This window comes from Manacus candei, unplaced genomic scaffold, assembly GCF_025592945.1.
Source record: "Manacus candei isolate 608988 ecotype Guabito, Panama unplaced genomic scaffold, ASM2559294v1 h1tg000060l, whole genome shotgun sequence".
In the NCBI taxonomy this organism is placed as follows: Eukaryota; Metazoa; Chordata; class Aves; order Passeriformes; family Pipridae; genus Manacus; species Manacus candei.
This window is the reverse complement of record NW_026138108.1, coordinates 7,619,766-7,647,751: the sequence shown is the minus strand read 5'-3', so window position 1 is coordinate 7,647,751 and position 27,986 is coordinate 7,619,766. Positions and strand designations below refer to the sequence as shown.

The 27,986-nt window shown below is 37.2% G+C and overlaps 1 protein-coding gene across 15 annotated transcripts in view; it reads right to left on the bottom strand.

Moving 5' to 3' along the window:
- SOX6 (SRY-box transcription factor 6) overlaps window positions 1-27,986 on the bottom strand; it is a 370,227-nt gene that overhangs the window by 88,077 nt on the left and 254,164 nt on the right. For 10 of the 15 annotated variants that reach the window (XM_051803959.1, XM_051803965.1, XM_051803957.1 and 7 more), the window contains 3 exons: window positions 10,933-11,056; window positions 5,390-5,488; window positions 2,293-2,372 (listed from right to left, as the gene is read on the bottom strand). In XM_051803959.1, the coding sequence (XP_051659919.1) occupies window positions 2,293-2,372; window positions 5,390-5,488; window positions 10,933-11,056 (303 nt within the window). The remainder of the gene's footprint in view (window positions 1-2,292; window positions 2,373-5,389; window positions 5,489-10,932; window positions 11,057-27,986) is intronic. The other 5 variants (XM_051803955.1, XM_051803968.1, XM_051803956.1 and 2 more) reach the window with 3 other exon arrangements.

Below are 27,986 nucleotides of genomic sequence, written 5' to 3'. Positions count from 1 at the left end.
TGACATAGCTTTCCCTCCCCAAGTTCTCCAAACATGTATATTAGACACACACTCACATGTAGAAACAAAACCAAACCTGCAAATGAAAGCTATTTCTCCCACTGGCTGAAAGGAACAGAGATTAGTTTTGTGATCAGTATTTTTAAGCACTTGGGAAATACTCAGATACCATGGCCACAGCATTCATGTAAATAAATAAGTGGGTGGGGTGCATGGAAGAAAGGAAGCAGAACGGAGAAAGAAGGGGGAAGGGAAGCAAAGATGGAAAAATCAGCTGAAATTCTACACCTCTAACAGTCTTCATGACGCATCAGGTATAACAACAAATTCCCTCCAAAAAACACACCCAAATAAGTAGTCATTTAGGGAACACTTAGAGAACTGACACAAAGAGAATATTAATAGAATATTAATAGTAGGAGTAAATAAAATTTGATTTCTGACAATTTGACAATCTGATGAGCAGGCATCAACCTTAGGTTAAGTACTATATCACTTAAGTTCTTATAACCATGAAACCTTAAAGGTTGTGAAATCCCCTAGAGGTGAAATTCAAACAAAATAGAAAAGGGGGGGGAAACAAACAAAAGAAAAAAGAAGTTTTTTACAACAAATATATCAAAATGGAAATTCAGGCCCCTCGAGCCTGAATGTTTCTGAATTTACTAGCACCGCTTTCTTGGCCGGTTGTTTTCTCTCTAATTGTTCTCATCAAGTTTAACAACTCAGTTTATCATTTCCACAAATTATTGAAATTGTACTATTGTTGTAGGTTCAGATCAAGTCTAACGTATAAATATGTGGGTCAAGTTACAAATGGATCCTGTAAAAGGAAAGAATCAAAATGTCTGTCGTTTAGATCCTGTTTCTTTGACAGTTGAACAGTTTTCATGCTTTCCTGCCTTACAGCCTTGTGTAGGCACAGTATTTGTTTTAGTGCATTTCAAAGCAGCAAAAATAGTCTCTCTCTATTCACAAAGCTGATTTCTGCAGTATTTTCTCTACTAAAGCTAATGAGACTTTCACTTCAATAAATAGTCAAATACAGACTTTCAAAGGATACCTGCTTGCTATTTTTCCTTTTGAGAAACTTTCCTTCGGTTTGAAGCCTGCCCAAGGTACAGTCTTAACATTACATTATCATGTCCCAAAAGCATTTTTTGGAGATCTTTGCCTGCAGACTCAGGGTGTTCTGACAAATTTTGATTGTACATTAGGCCAGACCTAAGCTCAAGAGGTCTTTTTTGCCAGCTCTGGACCATCAATGAACAGCGAATTCTGCTGCCATTCTCACTTATCCTAAGTTAATTTGGCAAGAATATCAGCATAGGGTAAAGATGAGAGGGTTTTTAATTTGCTTTGGTCCCTCTGGAAAACTATATAGTTACAGAAAGGTAAGCAAAGTAGATATTTGGATATTAACATGGCAATATTTTGCTACTCTAGGCACAATTTATTCCTACTTCGCTTCTGAACCTGACTCTAGCCTAACTCAAATAGGGGTTTCAAAGGTTTACTTGCAAATAGTTACATGCATCTTTAATGGCCTTTCCTCTCATGTTCACTGTCACTTTCTTTCCACACATTTTAACTCTGAAAGCTTTTGACTGTTTCTCCATTATTTATGACATTGTTGTGTCTTTTCTTGTGAAATTAAAAACTTCTTGCCACAAGAATCTAGCTAATAATATGGCACATAAATCTTTCTTTCACAACATTTCACTCTGTATATGCCAAAAATAAATAAATGGCCAAACTAAGGCTCCTAACCATGCTTGGCATCTGACCAGCTTAATGCACAGAAAGGTTGAGATTACCTAAATACAGTAGCTAAAAGAGTTTGCAATTTATTGTATTGTCAACACCACACTGTTTGAAAAAAAAAAAAAAAGAAAAAAGAAGAAAAGGAAAAAAAACCACAATAACATACTTTTGTTTGGATACACTGACTGCTTCAATTAAAGGTAGTACATTGCAGTTACAGGGGAGAGACCACATGAAAATAAAGTACAAAATGATCTTTGAACTTGTCTCCCATCAACTGGTCATATAAATAAAAAAATACCATTAACTGCCAATACAAAACACACAGAACAATGTCTTTCACTCACAGTATCAAGGTTGGCTGCACATTATTCTATTTGCTGTACTGTAAGTACATAAGGTGTTAATCCTCCTGGGCTGTGCTCAAAAATTATTTAACATTCAGACTATTATTTAGCATACAGCTGGTTAGCAGTTTTCCCCTAAAATGTTGGCTTCGATCCCACATTTTTTTGTTCTGGCACGTACCTGGAGCTGTAAAGGGCTGAGTCCAGAAGCAGCAGCAGCTGCCATTGTTGATGGAATGAACTGCACAGGGTAGTTATCACCTGTCGGGAGAACAATGCGTGCAGGTTCAGACAATGAGCAGAGAATAGCAACAGACAAGTGCAAACAAGGACCTAGGATTGCCTGTGCTCCACAGCACTCCTTTAAGCCTAAACATCTGCAAAAACAAAAGGCTTCACTGGGCACAGACTTGCCATGCTCCCTTGGAACTTTTTTTGTTAGCAGATAGCTGGTAGGCAAACTGGCAAAACATAAATACGATGCTCGTGATTTTCAAAAGCAAATGTTCAAATCAAGCGTGTAAACCTGGGCACAAAATGGGCCTTAGAGCCACAGACATACAGATAAGATACTCCAGGAAACCCTAGTGGCTCCCAGAGGAAAAAAAAATTATTTTCACCACATGTATCTTAAAACAAAAGAAATTTGTTATCACCCAAGAATTTTCTGTCCAGTTTAATGAAGGGTGATTTCTTTTTAGTGTCGAGTGGCTTCTGTGAAAGCTACCCAGTTGGCTCAACACAGGTTGAGGTTTCTTGTTTTCCTTTGGGGTTCCCTGTCTTGGGACAACTCTTTAAGGTAGTCGTAGAGAAAAAAAAAACTAAATCACTTTTTAAAATAGCTGGAAATACAATTTTAACTTTCTCTGAGATCTGGGGAACTACTGAAGTTGGTAGATTAGACAGTTGCTCAGTTACATGGAGATTAGGGTACTAAAGTTTGTGTGTTCTGTTCACTAGAAACTGAAAATGTGTGCCATCTGCATTTAGGGGACAACAAATACTCCACAAAATAAGAGATACTGTTGTTCCAGATTAAGCATTGCAACACTGTGTCTTATAGCATCTATAAGTGTTCCCACACTTATGCATCACTCAGTGCCTTTGGGACTCTTAGTTGATGTAAGGAGTTAAGGAAGGCTGAAATAATTTAGCAGTGCAATCTGAAATATAAAAATGAATATAGTGATGGATAAGTTACACAGTAAATATGATTTAATGGAATATCACTTTGGCTCAAGCTACTTATTTAAAGTCAGCGTTATATACAGTTTGTAGGCTACATTTTAACAGGCTGCTCCTCTGTACATTTTTGAGACTTACAATAATCAGTCTACTTTACACAAACTCTTCCATGCTGAAAGCAGAATGTAGCAATGAGAGAAAATACAGAAATCCAATATAATTTAATTAGGGCATTCCAAGAACTAGATTTTTTTTGTGTCAACCCCCTTAAATAAATAACAATAGCTAAAATCTTTGCAGTCACTGGATTCCTCAGAACTCTCCTTTCTTACCACCTGAAGTTCTATTGTATTCAGCTCAGTTAAAATGTTCGGTTGCTTCACTTTTTAAATAAATTGTACATGTCTAATCCACAAGGTCTCTTTGCATCATATCCATAATACCTCATCAGGCCATTGAGCACAGTATGTGCTTGTACACAGTCCAGTAACAATTGGATTCTGATTGCGTATGGAGCTCTGCTACAATGCATTCACTAACACTATATTGTACTGGTGTCCTATGGAGTAATGTTCAAAATATCTCCTCTTATTTTCCCCATTCCATGAGGTTGATTTTAGTTTGCAGTGATGTCGGTGGATTTTTTTTTCCTTAAAAAAAAAAAAAAAAGGCAACAAAACCCCCTAGATTATTTTCTAAAAGTGCTAAAGCTGCCTCTTTATGGTTAAATAATTCCACTCATGTCTTTGATATTTATATTAAATTATCTGAATAAATAAGATCCTAATCTAAGTTAAATAATGTTTCTTTGAGAAATATCTTACAAGGTTTTTTAAAAAAATCACAAAGATGTTGAATTAATGATGCTTTAAATGGGGGGGAAAATAACCATCCGACTTATCAGCATGGACTGCCTTGCAGAACATTTCGGAGGCATTCTTTCTTTAAATATCATGAATTATTCATTCCTGTTCCACACAGCAATCTCTTCTTTCTCCCTCCCCCTCCGCATACACTTTTTAAGTTCAATACCAGTTGCTTTATTTGTACTAAAACATTTTCCATGTCAAACATATTTTAAAAAAAATCAAACTCTAAAAGAATTCCCTGCGGCACTCCTTTTTCACAGCTGTCATGCTCCTATGGTTTGAAATAGCCAGATATTTTATACCCACAAGCACACACGCGCATACACACAGAGTTTTTGGCTTCACAGTTAATTTAATAGTATCTTCACCACACCCTGTAGTGTTCTCTTGCTCACCTGCTGGCTACAGTTCTTTCTTTTATTACAGGAAAAATAATTTTATAGTTATGCCATTTACTTGCATTAAAATCCAATACTGTCCCTCTTCCCCCTCATTTTAATGTGTTAAATTATGGCTAAGTCCTGGTATGTTAGCAGCATCTTTGTGCTGAGAAGAAAATTTAATACTTGTTTAGCTCTGGAGTACTTCACTGACACCAAGCAGTAAAAGCAGAGCAAAGGTACTTCTTTCTCCCTTGAGCAAACTGAACATGTAAGGAATGCTCTGCTTTTCATTTTTAATTACAGAGGTACATATTTCCCCCTCTCATTTTCTCAGTGCAAGAATGGATGAAGAAGCTTCTTCATAGCTGGCAAGAAATCAGTCAATGTATTGTAGCAATTTTTTTCAAATTTGTTTCTCAATTTGGAATGCTTGCATGAGGATCCATTCTATTAAATTTATACAAAAGGCAGCAGAACATGTTCAGACAGGTCTGCCTTAGGTATTGGTGTGTGCTGGTCTTTGATAAACAGGAGTGAGAAGAATGCTGGAAGAAGAAAATCTGTTATGTTTTGCAAACTGATCTGTTCAATCTCCTCACTGTGCTGATTGTCTATTTACATTTGGCTGCTGTTGTTTATATATAAATTGGTGTTTACAAGCCATGGAAAAGTATGCCAGACTTCTGTTTCATTTGTCAGGTTGAGCAACATTTCCAAATGAATAAAAGCAGTGAGCAATTGTGCTGTGCTGTTCTACATAGAAATAATGTAAATGTTTCTTTTTGTCTTGGATGAAGAGATGAAGCTTAGTGGACTTTATTTATAGGACGTATAGACTTACCTTCCAGATCAAGGCTTTGTGAGCTGTGAGGAAAGAAGGATGTCTGGCTTGTGTGAGACCCACAGTAGGGGGAAGGTGTTGCTTTATTACCCGTCTTTCCTAAAACACAATTGTAAGACATAAGCTGACTCCCCTCATCTGAGTTACAAAGCTCTTGGTGTGACAATGTTTTCCCTGTTCTGGCATTGTGACTTAAAATCTGTCACTTCACACATGGAGCTCAAACTGCCACTTGCACACTCTCCATGTGTACTCATAGGATGAGAAGAAATGGAGTTGGAAGAGCTGTAAGAGATCACCCATTCCAGGGCCCTACCCTTCCAGGCATAATGAACTGACCAAGAAAAGCGCATCTCTTCTCAGGGTGCTGTCAGGATACAGCAAGGATATAGATGTACTGTGTACTCCCACAGTACACCCACACAGGGTATATATTTTGCTTGTACAGATCCATTAGGATTGAGGAATATGTTAATAGAGGTAACTGGCTAAGGGAACACTGGACCATCTCCCCTCTCCAATGGTACTACTTCAGTTATGCCTTTTGTTCTGAGTAGGGTTTGCTGCAACTCTGCTTTATCACCATTCACATATTGCAGCAAAATCGGTTTCCCCCACAATTGTCTGTCTGTGGGTAATGTTTGCAAAATTATGAAATTTGCAAATTTCCGTGCAAAATCCCACCTGACGATATTGCCTACTACCACATCCAGCTTTTACCTCAGCATTTAGGAGTGAGGCACATATGGATTGCTACAACAGATCCTGAGGTTACAGACTTCTTGTTCCAACCAGTAAAACTCAACAGGGAACACGTGACAGGCTTTAACTCATTCCTGGGGAAATTCCATTAGAAACAAGACTCATGCAGCACCTCTGCCATGCAAAGATACACGGCCAACTCAGCACACAGTTGATTTGGTGTGCATTTTTTGTTCTCACCTGCCAAGAGGAACAGCAAAAATAGAGTACTGAGCTATGTATAATCTAAACCCCCTTACAGTTTTAGGAAAAACTTCTGAAACACCTATTCCAAATGGAAACTGCAATGCTGGATTATCAGTGAAATCCAGCATATCTAAGATTGTGTTAGTTATGTGGATTAGCTACCATAATCAAGGAGTTTAATTTGTTTGATGACAAATATCTCACAGTATTGGAATGTTCTGAGGTCCAGTCCAATGACAATAAGTCTGACATTTTTGTTTGTCATGCTTTGTCTACTACTACTTTCACTGATTTCAAAGGAGTGATTTGTTCCAGTGCACATAGAAACAGAATTATGCCAAAATGTTGGCTCTCTTTCTCATTATTTTTGCCACCAGCCTAGAAAAACAGTCTCTATTTTCACATTGTATTGCAACATAGCTAAATCTCTGAAAAATTATTTTTGCGTATAAAGCCAAATGACCTAGGTAGGCAGAAAAAGGTTGTTTCTTAGCCATTCTAGTCATGGTCTTTATACAGTTCTTGTATGAAAGATGAAAAAATGCTTTGAAAATAGACTGCAGTATATCACTCAACAAACCTTTTTAAATAGAGTTTTACTCTACTCAATATCTCTATTTTCAAAAATCTTTTTCAGAGATATTTTCCAGATGTGGTAAAGAAATTATATAACACAAAATATTTGCAGAAGATTATCAAGCAAAAGTGATCACACATTTTCAAGTCATATGGACTGTCATTATGCAGACAGCATACAGACAGCATACAGACCAGCCCTCCCACTCTCTGCTTTGAGCAAACCATAGGTCTGTTTGAGCTCAGTTCAATGTACGGTCTGACTCCTGCCCAGCATTGCTTCATATCTTTACTCCATCGTCATCCTACTTCCCTGTTCCCTCTCAGCCACAGAATTTGATGGAAGTAATACTTTAGTCACCTCAAGATGGAGGAGGAAACTGTCTTCCTCTTTATTCCACTCACTCTCTTCTCCTCTTGTTCCAGGGCACTAATGGGGACACGCTAATCAAAGATACTCCAGCCCACTAAGTTTTCCTGGATGCACGTGGTTGGTTAAATGAAGGGAAATTTGCACTGGGAGAGGAGGTATAATGGTACCCACGTTACCTACCAGTTCCAAGCAGTAAGTATAGTGGTCACAGTCAGAAAGCCAGTGCAGTTGCTTCGCTGTACTCAGAATGCAAAATAATTCTATTAACCGCGTAGCATCTCTGGGCAAGTATTAGCTTCCTAACAGCTGCCACTCTCAGCTTCCCACTGGAATAAGTGGCAACCCCCACAACCAGGTACTCTACGAGGCTCGTCAAATGCCTGCAGGTCAATAGTCACAACAGTCATTTGAGATGCACAGCGCCCTAAAGTTTTAATTAATCCGGTATACAGTATAAATACTGAAATATGTATAAAAAATTAATTAGGTGGTCTATGCAGCTCTGATTTCTCAATTAGTACTTACCATGCCGGAAAATTATATTACATGACTTTGAGATACATAAGGAAGCATGGGACTTTGGGGATTTTTTTTCTAATGTAATTATTACTTGTCATCAGCACTTGCTAACTTTGGCCTGTTTCACCTCCTAGAACTCCAAAACATGGTAGGGGGAGGGTTACAGCCATCTCAGTGTTATAGATTCTGCCAGGCAGTAGGAAACTCTCTCCTGGCTGGCTTTATCATAGCTGTATATCAGCAAGTCCTTAGGGTTTCTGTTCATAATGATCTTCTGAGCTCAGAAGTTCATGAGCACCCAAGCTATGTACTGGAAGGGTCTCAGTACCTAATAAATTCTCCTCTCTTCTACAGGACATTCAATTGAGGGAATGAACTAGTGTATTTTGCTAAATAATATCATTTTATTTTTTCTAGGCATAGAGTTTGCGTGCAGATTTGCAGCAGTACTTGGTAACTGCTATCTTGGCATTGAACTAAACAGCCATGAAATTGGTTCCCACTTAGCCCATGAAGACATTTCTGCATGGACATGTACATAATCATACATAATCATACCCCTGCTTGTACACCAAGGCAGGAGTCATCTGGGCTGTCCTGTCACACTAACACTGATACGTCGCTTCCACTTCGGAGCTGGCTTATATCTAGCCCATTCTGCAGGCAAAGCAAAGTAAGTGACTGTGCACACAATATTTGACATTCCCTAAATGGCACAGTCAGTTTCAAAAGTACTTAGTTCCCACTGCTCCTATTACTGAAATGCCTCTCGCTGCATTTTCTGAATGTCAGGGAAAACTGGTAGGGTCAAAACTCAGTCTTGCCTACATCAAACTGCAGTAAAATGAAACAGAATCTAGACTGGCAAGCTAAAAGGAAATGGTGAGTGTCTGAGGGGTTAATCCATCTCCTATCTTCCCTCAGAGGTATGAATGAGTTTAAACTGACAGTTCTAGAGGTGAAAGTTTCATTTCTCGCAAAAGTAGGAGAGTACAGGTAGTAGCAGTCAAGTTCATAAATATTCCTCAGAAATGACTTTGAAGAACCCTCTCTATGAAAGAGTATAGCTTAATCTCCAGTTTCATTAATTCTTTAACTACTGTGCCGAGAGTGCCAAAAATAGGAATTAATCAATACCAAGTGTAGCTACAGCATTTTTTTAAATCACGATGTCTCTCTGACAGAAGCTACTGACCTGCCCAGCTACCTTTACCACATATGCTGTAGAATTTAATAAATATATTAAAGATATAAATATTCTCATTTCCTTAAAGCCACTGGGTATAATCAGATAATTGTAACTTCTGCTCTTTACTGGCATCATCTGCACATAAACCAATAACATACCAGCAAACAGCTTAGCTGTGTTCCAAGATATCTAGGCCTTGGTTTCTTCCTGCACTTTATTCTTCTAACATTTGTCATACATCTCTCTTTCTGCATCCTGACAAGTTAAAAAATGCCCTAAAGCCCTCCTATTAGAAGGTCAATAGGATCAAATTAGAACAGCTGAAGCCTGATAAAGTGTTAAGATAGGTACTATAAAGAACACTTTAGAATAAGTGCAGAAATTTGGTCATGTGCAGGAAAACTTGCTGGTACTCTTCTTCCTAAGTCATTATTTTACCAAGAAGCCTACAGAGGCAAAATTAACACAACATGATTTAACATAACACCTTTCAGGCAAAACCAACAGCTAAGTCATTAGCAGTCACTTTACAGAAAGCATCTCAGATTAAAACAGGAAAAGCAAGGAAAGCATGTGCTTTCTCTTGTGTGTGAGAAGAAAGATATTAGCCAGGGTGCTGTAGACAATTTTCACAACTGGCAACTCTTTGTCTTTGTAGACAAAATATTCTTCAGTTTGGTCCCCAGCTGCTGTGAATAGCCATCATCCTGTGCCATCTAGAGCTCTCTGCCTTTCAGAACTCTAGTAACTGCTTCCTGCATCCAGTGCACCAGTTTGTCAAATTGGAAAAGAATTTTGGGGGTTTTTATAAGTGAAAATAAGATAATATCTGGACAAAAATTCTAGTGTTTTTAAGAGGAATGTCTCCAGGCTAAAGAGACAGAAGGAAGTGGAACAAACCGAAATACTTGCTGAAATCCTGCTTGGCCTCACTTCATCTAATATTAAGTAAACTTGCTAGAAAGGATTTTAGGTTCAACCTGGCTTTTAATTAGCATGCTGTTTACATCATCTATTATGAGGCTTTACTTTGGATTTGACCCTGTTCCTGTTGCAGTCAACAGCAAAATCACCACTAACATCAGTGGGAACCGGATCAATGCTTTACTTTGTACATTTCATATTTAATGAATAAAAAGGAAACTGGTCTTTATGTTTCGTAGTTATTAGTTATCAGGTTAATATGCTAAAGGCAGCTTGACAGGGAATACTATTAATGAGTAAAATAAGGTTGCTGCTTCTGGACTGAGGTCACTTATAAAGAATGTACAAATGAAAATAAGGTTGACTTTTATTTACTTAACTATCTTCCTACATTGAATTCCTTTGGCAAAGTGTCTTTAAACATTTAAAGCCCTGTTTACAAGGAGGCTCTGAAAGTAGCTTCAAACCATTATATCCCTAATTGAATTCCCCAGGAGTCCTGTAAACTTGGAGGAAAAAAGAAAGAAATCATAACATTTGCTAAATCATCTCAAAATATATTTCACTGCAAGGTTATGTGACCTGTTATGAGTCTGAATAATGACTGGAATTGAGCTACTGAAACCTTTTATTAACCAGATTGAAATCAAACAAAAGAGTGAGAATTTTGGCACAAAAGACAAATATACTGAAGATAACAGGGTTAATTAAAGACGTGTAGCTTTTGTATAATAACACAGGGCAGACCAGATGCAAATTGCTAGCTAAGTGGGCCAATATATTTAAAGCAAATGATTTTGTAGGAAATAAAGGTAAGAAAATCATGATGTTCAATAACCAATAGTCCATCCACCTCCTTCAATCCAGAAGTTTTTTTCAAGTGGAATTGCAAAAGCTCCACATAATTTCCAACCAGCTATGCCTGCTGTGTATCATCTATAGGAGACAGATCACACAAGAAGATACAGTTAATGTCTTAAAATGTGCAACGGCTTCACATCCCTATCAGCTTACCTGGTTTGTAAGTTATTCCTGGGGGGAAGAGAAATCCCTGCTGGGCTGCAGCAGCCGCTGCCAGCGTCCGCTGGTCGTGTGGAAAAATTGGGATCATGAGCGGAGGCATGTGACCCTGAACCTGCTAAACAGAAGAGAGCCTCTGATCAGAAATAGCACAAATTTGTCTTGACAGGTATTTCTCCAGTACTGATAGTGTTCTTGTGTTCACACAGTCCCAAAGAACCTTCACCTTAATGCAATCCCTGCCAACTTCACATTATCACATCAAAGCCCTCACTAACATTGTTTTCCCTCGGTGTCAAAGGTGTAACAGTCTCAGTGAACTGCACGTTTTCCTGCTTCTTTCTGGTTCTCTATTATTTTTTTTAAACTAAAATTCCCTGTCCTGGTACAAGGCAAAAAGGTACAAAACATACCATAGGTTTTCTTAAAAAGTAGAGTGGTTCATATACCTAGGAATTTTTCACAAGTTTTCTCATCTTTGGTCACAGACAGCAGAGTGACAAGCATTTAGGGTGACAACACTGCAGTATCTACTTCAACGATCAAATTTTAGTAACCCTAGGATAATTTTAATTCTGAGATCTTACAACATTGTATTGTTCACATATATACCAACAACTCAGGTATGTTATTTCCAAACCTCACCACACTACTAAATGGTTTTCTAGTCAACACCCCAACTCTTAAAGTTTAAGGCTCCAACATCTTTATTTGTCTCCCAAATAGACTAACATCCTCTGCCACACACACCTCACAATAACATATAAATTGCTTGTCTATCTGAGCAGTTTTATAGCTGTATGCACTATCATGTAGCTTGGTAATTATAGAGCTGTATTTAAAGACCATTTCAGAAAAAAACCCTACTATATCAAATTTAATTTGACCTTAATGAATGTATCAAAAACCACAAACAAGCCAGAGGAAATTCTTCACCTTATACCAGCCTTTGTATTCAACATATAGAAAATCAGAGATGTGATAGAATCATGTTTGTTAAATCTACATGTTCATTTCCTAGTTCCTTAATTTACACTACCTGTGTTTCAGAGACAGTGGATAAGATAACAAAGAGTTTTTATCCATCATGTCTTAACCCCAGAAGTACCCAAGGGTTTGACTGCGATTTTTATGATTAGTTGTTAAGAAAATATATAACAGTTTATATATCAAAGCTAGTAAATGTAGGAAGAAATTTGGGGTTTGGGCAGAAAAGAAATTTTGCCCTCATCCTAACATAAATCGGTGGCATTAAATACTATTAAAAAGTTAAAGTACACTTCAAGCAATTTTTTTTCATTTAATTCCTAAAAAACTTTTTTGGTCAAATCCCATATGTTGACCTATGACATTGTTTAAATAGTGCCAAATTTTCTTGTCATATCCCCATTACTTTCACAACCATTGATGCAGTGCAGAAATGCTACTGTGTGTGTCTGTGAGGGTTAATTTACCAACAACTCTTCTCTTGGGAAAGCCCTAAGATGTAGGTTAATAAAGGTCAAGCAAAAAATAAACACTTTACAGTATTTTTTGAATCCATTCCTCAGGAAAATCAACTTATAATAAAAAGGTCTTTGTGCAATTACTGCTATGGCACTGGGCCGTGAAAGAAACTAGCTTTGCGCAGCTATTTCTCTCATTTTAGCTGAGGTAAGCCTGGCTGTGTGTTTTAGGTTATGAACTAAACTTGGTCAGATTGGAGTTGATCCCCATGTGCCCACAACAGGCATTTACCTCTGATAAAATGGTGCTGGTTTTGCTGTGTGGTGTTCCTACACACTGGCTCTACAGGAGTACACCAAAAGAAAACCACAGGCTTTGTCTGACAGAAGAAACTCTACTGGAAGAAATTCAGTAGAGTACAACTTACAATCATTTTCAGTAGTTCCTAACTAATGGTGCTAAAATCTTAAGAAATATCCCACACACATATTTGGGGATTTCCATGGGGTTGCAAAGGTACAAGACACCAACACAATCTCACAAGACACAGGAGAGATCAGAGTGAGTGCTATGGTTCAAGTCACGGTGCATACATACCTATAGTAATACTTCACTCCATTGTGCCTTAAAAATAATTCAAAACATATAATAATCAAATCCTACAGTTGTTACTCCCCAATGTAATCCTGTAGATTTGGATCCCCTTGGCTGTTTGCAAACAGATTCTGTTTAAATTCTCAAATAAAAGCAATTTCTTAAGTAGGGAGAATCACTATTTCGTATTCTGCCTATCTGCTGTTCTTCCTACTCTGAATCCAGGACCAGGTCTTTAGTCTATATAAATCAATGTAATTTTGATTAAAGGTTGCATTTAGGCTGTAAGTTTGAGTTTACATTTAAGAGAGTTATAGAGCCAGAAAAAGCCTATACTGAATAGTAACCATTCCCTCCCATGGGTCTTCCCTCTGTCACATATTAAACACTATTCTTACATAAATATTTGTTTCACTCAGAATTATTATATTCACAGGTGTCCATTTTCAGAATAGGTCAACTGAAAAGCATAAATAAGCATTAAAAATTAAGAGAATGTAAAAGTGTCACCAATCATAGAATTATTAAATATATAAAATGAATGCAAAAAAATCCAATAAAATCTTTAAATTTTGGTAATTTCTTTTCATGAGAGTTTTATTATGATGATGATGATGATGGTTTTGATTTTACTGAGGGGAGGGAAAAATTGGGAGGAGGCATTGATTGATGTACTTCATAAAATCGGCTACATGCCCAGAAATTTTAATTGCTGAGATGTTCCTCAGGTCTTTCTGAAAACCAAGACGGTAGCAGATGCCTAAGAAACACTGACTCTGTCTCTTCCCATTCGTAAAAATAACGTATTGTTGGATCGGCACTTTCCCCTTTTGTCTCCTCTGTGCTGTCGTTGATGATGCCATTTCTTGCCATCTGCCCCAGAGCTTCATTAAAGATACATGAATGGACTAACTGGGCTGCTATCTTGTGAGGAACAGGTGCTATTGTTTGTCCCCAAAGACTTGCACTAAAGATCTCACTCAGAATACTTGAGAAAGAGCATCTGCAGCAGTCAGTCAGAGAGTAACTTGGCAGAGCCCATACTATGGGCTAATATGCAAACAGAGGCACTCAGGGGGACTCATTTTCTCTTTCATGAAGTTGGGGGTTGTGATGTGTGGTAAATGTTTGGTTTTGAACAATTCTGCCAGTCTATATTTATAAATAAGCTATACAACCTCTGGATGAAACCTGAATATATTCTTTCCAAAATTCGGTTCTGCTACCTTGAGTAAATTCATCTCTTATATAAAGCTACCTCATAAAATTAATCTTTGTTTCTATACAACAAGCTCAGGTTTAACTGAGTTAAACAAAAAAATCTGCCAAGATTAGGGAACTCTTAAAAGATGGTGTACCATTCCTTTAATATCCCATCACAACTCTGATGGCCCTTGGGAACTGATTACAGCATTTCCTTGCCTGAGATCTAAGTCAGGAAGCAACTTTAGAGCAAATCAGCCCTGATTAGTTCAAGAAGCAACTTCCAATTTGATTCTCCCTGAAATAATAAAAGCTGGTGGCCTGTTTGATAAGCTGGGCAAATCTGCAGTGCTTTGTCCCACAGTTTTGTGAATGCTAATCTCAGAAGTTGGCTGAACAATCCTCCTTGTTAAAATGTCATTGATGGTTAGTGTTGTGTATGGAAAATATAAGCCAAAGTGATATGTTATACAAAAATAATGCTTTGAAATAAAATGATCTGCCTCTTTTGGATAAGGAGCACAGCACATTTAGTGAGACCGAGGAAGAGTTCTGTCTTTAAAAACCAAAGCTGCCTCTACAGTAACGTAACATTGCAACCAGAGAAGTAAAGGCATTCGGAGAAAAGGGTGGCAGCACTGCAAACAAAAGCACAGCTCATACATTTTTGCTTAGCTGTGAGGATCACAGGTTTCGAGAGCAGTAATCCCACCCCATAATGGCAGATGAATTTCTCTTCCTTTAGAAGATCAAACTCTGAAAGTTGCCTCCCTCTGCACAGTTTACTTCAGTAAAGGGCAGAATTAAGTGCCATATTTTTTCAGAGATAATAAGCACAATCTTTATAATATTTCATCCCTTCTTTAAAGCTTTTTTTTTATTACATCCAGAGTTAGTCTAAAATAGTGTGACAAGCTAAATATGATCTAATGCCCCAGAATAATCCAACATTGCTATGTGAAACCATTGCCCCCACCTTCTTCCACTGATAAAATCTCTGGACCCTGTTCCCAACTTGCAGAAATACTGAGATTTGTTTTGAATCTAAAAGACTACTCCAATATAAGCTAGTTGAGAAACCAATCTTTGAATTTACTGAATTGAGGGCTTTTTTCTTTAGTATAGGATGAACAGAACCTTTTGTCATTGTGGTGTTGCAGTCTCTATAAGAACCTAAAGAACCTAAATCATTCACAGGGAGATTTAAACTTTTTATAGTTTAAATTTCAGTTTCTACCTAAGACTTTTTAACTTCTTGAGTATTTGGTACACCCAGACTACAACTTTAACCTAAGCCATCACTGAGCTTAGAATTTCCATAGCAAAATGTGCCTGAAATTTTCTGATCTCTTATTTAGAAACTATAAAGTAATAGACAAGATTCCCAGGTAATGGCTGTAAATTAAGTAAAAATGTGCATTTTCAGAGTGCTCAAAATATGTCTTTATATGATAGATAATAGTAGCCATAACTGGTAGCTGAACAGGTGATATTTTAAGTTGATTTATTTTAGAAATCTTAACGGCACTGAAAGCAGTGTTTGTCGCCCCAGAATTAGTAATGCAAGCTTTTAAATATCCCGTATATTATATGTACTTACCTCATCTGCATTTTAAATAGTCTTTATACAATACATGTCACTATTACTTTTACATCATCCTTATATCATCATTAGATTTTTATTTGATCCAATAACTAGTGCTGGGCTGTTCCTTTTTCCTTTTTAGAGGAGAATTATAAGAAGTTTTGTATGTTGAATTTTATTTTGATTAAGACATTTTTGGTGAAACTGCAAGAATCCAAACACCATGTTGCATAAAGGAGTAGGGACTTCTTTTATGAAAATTTATTTATGTGAAAGTCAGTGGGACCGTGTAAACGTTAAAAAGCAGCTACATGCTAAGATATCTGCAAGGCTGAGCCTAAATCTCCTCCCCAACTGTGCCAATGTTGAAATAAATTCATGCCATTGCTGAGCCCTTTTATGGTCCCAAAAAGGATCTATTTAGAAAAACTGCAGAAGAATTGTACTGAAAAAAAAAATTAAAAAGCATCTTTGGTTACAGTTGAACATGTGGATGTTTTATTTGTGCTGTTCTGATGAAGCAAAATGACTTTAAGGGTATGTTAACTGGCTGGTTTGGCTATAAAGGATCTGGCTACTTTGTCTGCAAGTGTGGTTGGGCCTTTTGTTCTGGGCTCAGAAATGTAATTCATAAGCTCCCCAGGCTTTGAATTCATGGCCATCAATGCAAAACATTCTCTAATATAAAGATAATATGTGAGAGTGGACCCAAACACTTAAGTGAGAAATCCCCTCTAGCAAATAATCCCAGGGAAGCACCTGTGACTCTGTGTGAGGAGGAATGGCAGTTGGAGAAAGACTGGGGCTCCAGCAGACCCAAAGTCATCCCTCAGTCACAGTGTCATAGCTAAGACACTGAAAATCATTTCAATATAGTTCCCACACTGAAAATTATTCAGGGACTACTTTCTGCTCCTGTTACCAATATAGAATCACTGGAGATCTATCTATATAGGGAGGTATATTATGTTCTAATTTATCTGCCATCTAATTATCTACAGTCTAATTGAAAAATATTTCCTCTCAGTGAAAGTACATGAGCCACAAAGAAAATGTCTGCCAATGAGATCCCAGGGGAAGTGTTGGCAAATAAACTGTAAAAAAGATAACATAGACTTGCAAAGTGAGAACATTTCATACTGGAAATACTACAGGAAAAATATGTAGCCCACTATTGAATTTGTAAAGGAATTGTAACTGCTATTTTCTTTTTTCCCCCTATCATTTTTTTCCATTTGTCCAATGCATCACCATGATTTAGAGATTTAAGTCTACTGCAGTGGCCACAACATTAATGTGAAAATTGCAACCATGATCATGGAGCGAAATAGAGCATCCTTTTTTTTTTTTCCTCACCACTTTGAAACTTTAAATGAAATAAATTCCATCTACTTGGAAAATAAATAAGGGGACAACAGAAAAATACTGCCAAGAACACTGAAAACAGAATAGTTTTAAACACTAGGTCTCATTTCATTTCTATTAGCTTCTCATTATGTTGCCCTGTTTTTATCTAGCTCCTTAACTATCTGGAAATACAGAATTCAACTAAAGATGATCTCATGAAGTTAGGAGTATGATAAATGGTAATTAAATCTATTTAAATTGTCTGTATTTTAAGAAACTCTCACTAGGAGGGATGGAGAACATCTCTGCTACAGAGAAATAAATAAAACATGTTATGCAAAAGTGAATTTATAGTTCATTTGGAATTAGAGATCTACCACCTTTTCAATCCATACAAATGCATAATCTTGTCAATTAAATATTATTGTTAAGGTCTAGTAGTATGTTAAAATCACTTTAAAGTGCAACTAAGGAAAATTCATGTGTGTTTATTACTCCTTAAGGGTCTATTAGTGGGTATTTTATTCAGATTTGTGTTGTAAAATCTGCATAAACTCAGCATATTGTTATCCCCATGTGTGCATTTGTTTGGTTAAAGCATAACAGCAAATCTCTATTACTGCAACTTCTGGAAAAGTCAAGAGAACTAAAACAGTCCTAATTTTAATCAGATACAAACAGTTATCTCTACAGAAGTGAAGAGTTGACTATTATGCAAATTGTCACAGTTAGTGGTCACCAAGCCATCACAGAAGACTGAGCAAGTCAATTATTTCAGATATTTCCAAAGACTAGTGAAGATGTATGTTTCTCATTTGCACCTTGTCTTATTCATGCCAAAATAAGAAAAATATTGCAGCCTAATGATACTTGTTGATATTTTATACATGGAAGCTCCATTACTTCAGCTCAAATCTAAATATAAATTATGTTAGAAATTCCTCATTAGCTTAAGTTTTTTTATGGTGATATCAAAATGTGCAAGATTTTTGGAGTACACTGAAATTTCCCGTTGATGGAAAAATTTAGAGCAAGAGATGCTTTAAAATTTGCACTCAGTACTGGTGCTTTCAAGCAGTTTTTCCCCCATATCCATTCAAGACAGAGTTCTTTTTTCTGAATATTGGCCATCACTAGTTATTAACATGAAACTAATTCCCTGAATAGAAGGACTTGCAGTGTATAGTATAAAAAAAATCATCTCAGACCACAACACTGATGGTTACTAAAGGGAGGATTGTCTCTCACTTTAAAGAGTACCTCCAGCAGAAGTGGGAATGAAAATAGGAACATGTTTCAATGTCTTTGATCAAAAATCCTTCTGCTCTATAGAGGTAAAAAGGGTGCAACAAAAAAACAGAACATATTTAAACAAATAATTTAAACATAATACATCTGAAATGCAAGAGGGTACCAATGAAAACAGGAGTTCTGTCATTTTCTTCACTATGGGAAGAATTTTGTCCTGAGCAGCATTTTGTTTTTATAGCCTCCTATATTTTCACCGATATTCCAAGATTTTTAACTATAACATAACTACATAAGCACTTACAACTTTTACATACTTTACAATTATTAATTAATTCAAGCTTAAAGACCCATTCAGAGGACAGTATTACATCTACAGTTTACACTGGAGGACTCTCAAAGAGGCCTAGATTTCTTTCTCAGTCACAGGAGTGACAACACATGGTGGACAGAAACCAATTCCATTGTACTCTGTTGCTTGCAACCTTTATGCCTCACTGTATGATTGTATCAAAAGCTACCCAAGGTGCAGAGCTATGGCTAATGAGGGACATGCTCTTGTAAAACTTGGTAAAACTTCAGAAGGAGGCAGATTTTGAGCAGGTACATGCCACCACTACACAGTTTAGCCCTCCAACACTTGTATAATGGCAGGATACAAGGGTGAAGATGAGGCACAGGTGTGAAAAAGAAACACCTTTCACATCACACTCACCGCTATGGCTGATTTCTTCTCATATTTATAATAAAGAAGAATAAATTCACAGAGAAGTAGAGACACGTGTTGCTATTTTTCCTCAAGCATAAATGCATAATATTCAAGAGACTAGGTCAAAGGAGGTATTCACATCCAGTGAGAATATTCTTGCTCCTGTATATTTTTGAAAGATATTTAATGCAGAATAGTAACCTAGATAACTTCCAGAAATCACATGGTGTTTATGGAGTGTCTAGATTGAAACACAAAGGGTTATCAAAGGTAATTATGTGGAGAACTAGTTTAATGCAGAAAACTCCAGTGTCTAGAGATCAAAGTCAAATCAGAATACTGATTGCATGCAAAAATTAATTTGTTCCATCTCTTCCTAGGGTTCCTCGGATTTTGACATCATCTGACCATCTTTACTCAGAAAAGGATCCAAAAAACTGATGTGTTCGCACAGTATGACTGAGGTGATTGCCACCACTGTATATGGTAATTATTGCAAATTTGGGAGTAAGTAACAGAGAGTTTCTAAACTTCCAGTGACATACACGCAGCCTGTGTGCTTCCAACACCAACTGGCTCTGCCTCCAATCAATTCTATTGGCTTCTCAACTTTCTACGGCATTTCTGATTAATCTACAAAAACATTTTGAGAAAAAACAAAATCATTAAACAGGTAAAATAAGTCCAAAAATCGGGAAACTTATATTTAAAATGAACATTGGGTATTTCTCATCCAACTTTAGGCGTTAAAATTCCAGCAAGAGCTATACTTCAGATACAAAACCGCACTGCTGTGCTGCCTTTTCTGTAGTGGATCCTGATACTCGAATGTCAGTCTTTCCATTTTCTGGCTTTCCCCGATTTGTCAGAACTCCACTGTCACTCAGGGCGCGTTTTCGGCTTGTGAATAGATCCTTGCCGTGAATCCTATGATCACACTCGGTTTAGAGTGAGTTCCAAGCCGGGGGCATTTCCTTCGGCTGCTCGTGGCAGCCTGCGGGAGTCCACAGCACAAAAGCTGTGCCGCAATTCCCGTTCTCCCCGAGCCTCCCGAAGCCGCCGCGAAGGGCTGGCTCCTCTGCAAGCCCAGCACGCTGGATGGAGCTGGTGCGATCAAATGCAGGCTCAGAACCACGCAGCGCTACGGGGCAATAACAATGGCCCTTTGTCCAGCTGTGGCCGCTTCCCCCTCTGCAGCCAGGCCTTATCTGCTCAGGAAATGCCTGCTTTAACTGACAGGTAGGAGATTAAATCTACAGCTGCCGAAACACAATCTCCGCTCTGTTAGATAGGCTTTCATTGAAAAGCACTACAAACACATAATTTGTTTATGTTGTACCAGCAATCTTTGACAAAGCAGACTGTCTAGCTGAGACAAATGTGGTTAAACCCATTTATTGTATTATTTCTGCTACACAGAACAAGCTCTTAAAAACGTAGAAACTACACAAGGCACAAAGCTCTAGCTGTCTCAAGAAATCAAGAATAGATGACTTCTTGTTACTCTAGCCCCCTTTACACAGCATAGCATGTTCCCTCCTGGAAAACATCCACTGTGATTTCTTTCTTTTCTTTTTCACTCTCCCCCACCACTCTCCCCCTTTTTTTTTAAAAGGGGCTAGTTCAATGATGTTTATGTTTCCACGTTTTAAAGTTTCTTTTGTTTTCTCTAGCATCAATAGCTATAAAATAACTAAGTCGGTCAAAGGATGCCTTTAGATTTAAGAAACAAGGGGATATTTTTGAGAGTCTACTTCTCAAAGAAAGAATCATTTTCCAGACACACTGTCTGGTCTTCCTGACTTAATGCACGCTCAAACCGAAGTTTTGCCTGACTAATGAATGCTGGACTGACACCCCCCCACCCCTTCTCTCTCTGTTTTTTAATCATCAATCACCTATTTCTCAAAACATTACTTCATTTTTGTTACACCTTCTGCCTTATTTTAAAATAATATTGCCGGCTGTTTATTTCAAATGAAAGGCACGGGGAACTGATGAATTAAGTGTTTATAAATCTGAGTTTTCAGATTGAAAACAACCTTTTCCATAGTGCAAAGGCTTTATAAGTAAAGCCTGTCCTTTAGCCCTAGTTTCTTCTGGCCATACATTACTCCTAGTAAACTCTCCTACAAGAACTAAATGAGTACTATATACTGAAGATGAGAAGGGTAATATTTGTCTCTCAGGAGGAGAGGCTCAGAAACTCTTACTCCAGTGGAGTAGGACAGCCTCCTGGGAACAAAGTGTGGCCCATACCATTCTCTTCTTTCGATATTTCAGACTCCATTCTCTGTCGATTTGCATATGTGACTCCAATTAATGTTACTGGGAGTTGTGTGCACACAGATGTGCTCAGCGACTGGCATATTAAAACATCCCTTCACTATAGTGAAATTTAATATATGAGCTTTCCCAGGGTTATTTCTATAGATCCTCAATAAGGAAGATCTTGTAAACCCTAGAATTGTTGCTCTAATGGTTAATCATAATTAAAAGGAAAAGAAATAGGAAGAGCAGTCAACATCTTAACGTTTTGTCATTCATACTACTTCTAGAACCCTCCTGCCTCTCCTGGGGCATTCTCTTCCATACCCTTTTGCAGCATGTTAGTTTCCATATTATTTTATTTAACCTTAATCACAGCATTCATCTCTGAATTTGAGAGGAAGCTGTAACGGAGCTACCATATGAGCTGCCACTCAGAACATTCAGCTTGGCATAAAATTAAAAAAGTATGCAATAAACTGGCTGAATCCATAGGGAATCCCTCAAACAGCATGGATAATGAGGGGAATCCATAACAGACATAAACAAACCCAGAAAGATGTCTGGGGCCAACATCATTATGTAAGATATATGCCCAAGATGTATGGGCATACGTTTGAATGTTCAAACTCAGCCTGTATTAGATTGATTGAATCTCAGCATGGGGTTCAGTTAATAAACAAACCTTGCCTTCGGAAAATATTTGGAGCTGAAATCATGTATTATAGCCAGGCACCTACTACATGTGGCACTAAGATGCCCTTCTACCTTAAAGCTTTGTTAAAACAGGGTGTTAAAGGAAATTAGAAATCCGTACTATCATAGGAACAGACACAATTTTCAGGTTAAGTGGCACCACTCTAAAGACGGTTGTTTCCCACAGACTGTATTTCAGTCTATGCACCAGGGGCATATGAATAGAATTCACATTAAAAATTAGAGACCGGTTTGAATCTTTGGGCTTTGATTCACACTTCCCATGTTTTTTAAACACGTTACTCATATTCTCATAAAGGATACAACAATAATGCTAGCAAATCTTTTTGGTAATTATTAATTTCACTGTAGAATAGCTTTTTTGCTATGCTTGGCTTGTTAAAAAAATGCATTTTGCTCACCTCAGGGTACACCATTAGCTTGCATATTTGCTCTTTTCCTTTTTTTCCAGGTTTTGTTTAAAAATTCTTCTTAAACCTGTATATTAATCACTGCTCAGAGGGTGAAAGAATTTGCAGGAGCAGCTGAAGTGCTACTATTTTTCCAAAGTAGGAACGAGTTAGCACTGACACTTTTTACTCATTGGAATATGAATAAAAGAGAGACAGAAACAGGGGAAAAAAACATTAAGAGTAAGGATGAGGGCTGACTTGGTGGTACAGAGTCCAACATATCAGTCAAACATAATAACATCTTTCAAAACTGTGAACTGCAATGGCATGTCCTAGTGACAGTCAGACCCAGAAAGTGAGTTACCCTTGTCATAATTTTGGTCATTGGGTCAGATAATTAGAAAATAAGAGAAAGAACTCTACAAAAGTGCCCATCCAAATAGAATTCTAAAATCAGAGAAGACAAAAAATTTCTTTCAAAAAATCTGTTCAAATTCTTAAGTAGACTGAAGATGGTTTTGTGGAAATTTATTTACTCACTAGAAGGAGATTACTCTTAAAAAGAATGCATTGTAGAAGTTCATGTGTAGTACATGCCATGATAAAGTCACACATCTTAACAAGCAAAAACTTTCCTATTAAACATTTTCTTAAAATGAAAGTGAATGCCTTTTTCTCTCTGTACATAAAAACATGTTTACATTTATAGATTTTATATTATAAAGATAAAAGCATATTCTACTTATATACATGTACATATAGAATATACAGATATATATATATGTATCATACCTATTTGTATACATATATTTTTTACAAATAATCTTAAATATAAATATATATACACACATAGGTGTGTTTATACATATATATATATATATATGTAGAACATGCTTTACTCTTATTTTCCAAATCCATCCTTGGGATTTCTGAGTCCTTAGACCCATCTGGCTACAACTTGCTTGTTGCCCTTCTGGATAGTCACCATTTGAATGGCTTCCTTAGACACAGAAAACCTGTGTTTCTGTAATGCTCACTCTGGGAGGACCACCTCTGTCTGAAGATGTACTTTGAGCAGTACACATTTAACAGGTTCACTGCTAAGTGAAGAAGTCAGCAAGACAGCTGGGCTAATCATAGTGTTAGACAACTCAAGTAATAAAAAGAAGGTCTTTTTGAAATTACTCTATCACTCACATCCAGTACTGCTGGATTTCTTTCTGTTTCTTCTATTTATCAAACAATCTTTTTTCTCCTTCACTTAATCTTTTTGCTCCTCACCCTCCTCAGTCTCCTTGCAAAACTCCTAGCATTCATTCTCATTTGTCTCTTTTGGGGGTTATTTATTGTGTATGCAAGGTAGCTATCCAGCAGTAAATTCTCCTTTTTATGTCGTTCATACCAAGAAAGTAATGCCCAAAACTTGCCAATAAACTTTCATCATAAGGAAGGATACCATAGTAAGGTATATTTGGCTTTCTTGTCTCTAGGAAGGCCAGTGTCACAAATACAGGAAAAGCTTAGACATAAAAGTAGCACCGCATCAAGGAAATGAGGACACCTACAAACATCTGGTTTTTAAGGTAGAAAGATGCAGCTAAAACAAATTAAAATTGTGATTTTCTAAAACCCTCCTAGTGCACTCGAGGGTCTTTAGAGTAAACAATGCTTCTCCCCAAACTCTCTGTTTTGTGAGCATGCACTTTTCTCCACTGTCTTTTCAGGTAAATAAGACTTTTCAGGATGTAATTTTCTATTTCAGTTTAGGTACCCTTTTCAAAATATTTTTTAGGTTGTTGGGGTTTGTTTTTTTTTGGTTTTGTTCTTTTTTTCTGCTGCTTTGCTCTTTGTGAAATCAGTCTAAATCCAAAATTACAGCAAAAGAAAATACAAGAAAATAAGATACCAATATAGGATTTCCGAGACGTGAGGGCAAACGGACTGAATAGGATTAATGTGAAATGCACAGACCAATTAATCTCCATGTTGATTTTTGAACACATTGGTACTGTATTTTTAAGGGATATGGAGGGGAGAGATGTGGTGATGTATTTTAAGGAAAACAGAGGAAAATATTTTGCTTACTGTTGGTCAGTAATGTCTTGAAATTATTTAATGCTTAGGCCCCCAAATGTCCATCCATGCTTTTTAAAACAGATCAGATGTCTCTGTGATATTGTTACTGTCTATCTGCCTTATCTTGTGGCTGAATAGTGTAATACCCACTGCATTTTCAACAGGACATGCATCCCTGATATCACCGCCCCACAGTTGGCTGGTGCATGTGGTACTACAATATTTGCAGCTCTGTTACAAACAGCAGTGCACACCCAAGTCATCTCAGCATTCATATTGTACTTTTTCAGTATAAATCTCGATTCTCACTCCTGGAAGTCTGGCCCATGTTCAAATCACTCATTCGTTTTCCATACTCAGTGTCTGACTGGCTTTTGCTGTTACCAGTCTCTGCTATAACCTCTGTGCTATGCATAGTAAAAATCTTTCCCATCTGAGTTGTCTGCCATGGTTACTGGAAGTCTGCTGTATGTAGCATTCCCAAGAGCAGGAAAGGAAGGTACCTTTACTGCAATTGGATAAATATCACCTTTTCTTTAAAAGGAATGTTTACCCTCACTGAAACCACATATAATGGTGACTGCTAAGCTACTCCCACCTCTGCAATAGAATTCATGTTAATTTGCATTTTACTCTTTCTTCTGTTGACATAATAACTAAAGTATATGCTCCTCTTTACTTTTCATCATCTGCATTAAGAAAAATAAGACAAGTTCCCTAATATTTCACAAAACTTCACCAGAAAATATAGCTAGGGTAAAAACTATCTGATCACTGCCTACTTATGATGCTTTTTAACTGAGTTTGCATGTTAATTTATTGCATGCTTTGTTTGTAAATGTGCTTCTGAAATAAATGAAGCATTTACAAATATGATTAATCTACAGATTCAGAAGCACGCAATAAAGAAACAAATTACTGAGTGCACTTGTCCTTCTACACAGAAGCTAAAATACAACTTTCAAACATCTAAGACTGCCTAGCTTTATATTTTCTTTCAATAATGGTGTCTCAAATGGAAGTTTTCAGCAATCAATTTTTTTCTGAGTTCCTGGTTCCAGTTTCATTTATACTAGTGTAACTCAGAAGCAACTGCAACATATGTTGTAAACCAACACCAGTGTAAACATTGTGTAGATGAGGTCAAAATAAGGCTGTTATTGTATGACTTTTAAAGTGTTCATGTAGATTAATATTCTCACCCTTTAACAGATTTAGATACATTAGCATGAACATAGAAATGCAACAAGTTGAAAATTCAACTTACATTTACTAGTGTGTTTTATGCCACTCACATTTTCAGTCAGACCACCCAGAGCAAAGAAAAGAAAAAGCCACAACAAAAAAAGCCCTCTGCATTGTTTGCAATAATATGGAAGGAAATTGAGTGTATATTCTCTTCTTCCTGTATTTTCCAGCTAGATTAAGCTGTTGTCTTCACAATTGCCTCCCAGCTGCTGTGACTTGTGAAAACAACAGACCCTGCTCTGTTGTCTGCAGAAAGCCTGGATTGTTATGAGTAACTTTATTGCAGGCACATGAGTGTGTTAAGACTTTAAAACACGCTCAAATGTCATGTGCACACCCAGTGACGGGCAAGAATAATTATGAAAAAACAAGAATTCTATGTCTACGAAACAGTGTCAGACAAAATGGGCCATTCATTGTGTTCCTTTGGGAATGCTTGCACTCTCCAGCCAGAAAACAAAAAAGGCACTTTTTTCCTGCCGTAGGCTGAATACTTAGCTTTGCCATCTGAGCCCTAAGAAAACATGGGCCCCCTCTCTAACTACTGGCTGGCCCGCACACAGTAAAAAGTATTAATGTCCCCCTTTTTTCCAGCAGTTCCCTCTGTGTAGGCTGCGGCCAATGTAAAGTCAATGCAAAGACAAAACAGTTTGCCTAACATTAGTAAAAAAAACATAACTCTTGTGCAGTCTGAAAATCCCTCTGACACACAGAGGTTTTATTCTAAGGCATATCCCCCTCTATCCTTCGTCAAGTTACCGTAGCTACCGTTAATGCTTTTAGCAGGTAATAACCGCTGCCTGCTGCTTCGCTTCAAGATTTCTGGAAGTCTATAGATGAATCAGGTTGTGTACAATTGTTAAAAATTATTATATAATTGCCAAATTTACTACTGTCCACTTTCACAGTTGATCCTCCTAATCAGAATCTGCCTGCCCCCAAAAGGATGAATAGAAATGGAAACATAACACGGCTTAGTCAACATCAGGTCATTTTGATATGAGGTTTTTTTCCTCACAGGTGGACTAACTCCAGACTCATCTGAAGAGTGATAAATTAAAGGCAAATAAAAAGGTTTTTGTGCTATTTCTCACTATAATTTCTATGTCAGGCATCAGTTGTGTAACATACGTTTTTAAGCTAAGGAACCACATTTCTCCACATTTTTTTGATCTAGCATCTACTCAGCATATTCAATTAAGTGTCTGTACATTTTTAAAAGAGGTGACCATATCAATTCACTATTAAATTGAAGCAATGTTTTACTGAAATAAAAACAACCCACAGTGACTTGAAAAATCATTTTGTTCTACTCATAAAAAGACAAGAACTGTTTGCTATAAATTTGGCCCAGTGTCTAAATATGGATTTGCAGGCTATTAATTAAGACACCTAGCATGGATTTTACCTTGCCACACTCAAAGCAGGCTAAGAAATGAGTAAACAATGGAACCATAATTCTGAAGGGCTCTAGTGCATCTGAATGTTTGTAAGGAGCGACCGAAGGAAAAATGAATTGTACCTCCAACAATTTTCTAGCTTGCTATTTTCTTCACTAAGCCTTCTTACTCTACTTAGATAACATAAGTAGATTATGTCTACAGCATTAAATGGGTTTTGAAAGGATATAGTGCTTTAACGTTAAATTCTTCCCTTCTTCAGGGCACAAACTGTCCTTTCTTATTTGTACAGTATATAAGCAGCACCTAGCATAATACCACAGTGATTCTGACCAGGGTCTCAACCAACTGTGCAAATATTAGTGCTTGTAATATTATAATAGAGGGTCATTACAGTTAATACTGGGTCATGCCAAGATATCCCGGGGGATGCATCAAAGATGAATGCGCACAGGTAAATTGCCTTCTCCTTTTCTAAAATCTAAAGGAGAAAGGTTTCAGACCACTTCTTGTCACTCCTAATATGAAAGTACAGGCTTACCCTCAAAAATGTATTTAAATCAGAAACATACAGTACTATGAAAACCATCAGGCCATCCATGAATTTGTTTTAACAATCCAACAACATCACCATTTCTCATTCATCCACTTAGCTTAATTTTCCTACCATCACTTTCATTGCTGAGGTTGTCTCTATTAAGCCATTTTTTGTGCATCATTAACTTTTAACCAGGCATCGATAGCTTTATTGTTTAAATTGCGTATGACTTTATTTAACGTCAGCATTTCTTCTGGCTCCTGACATGAAGTCACAT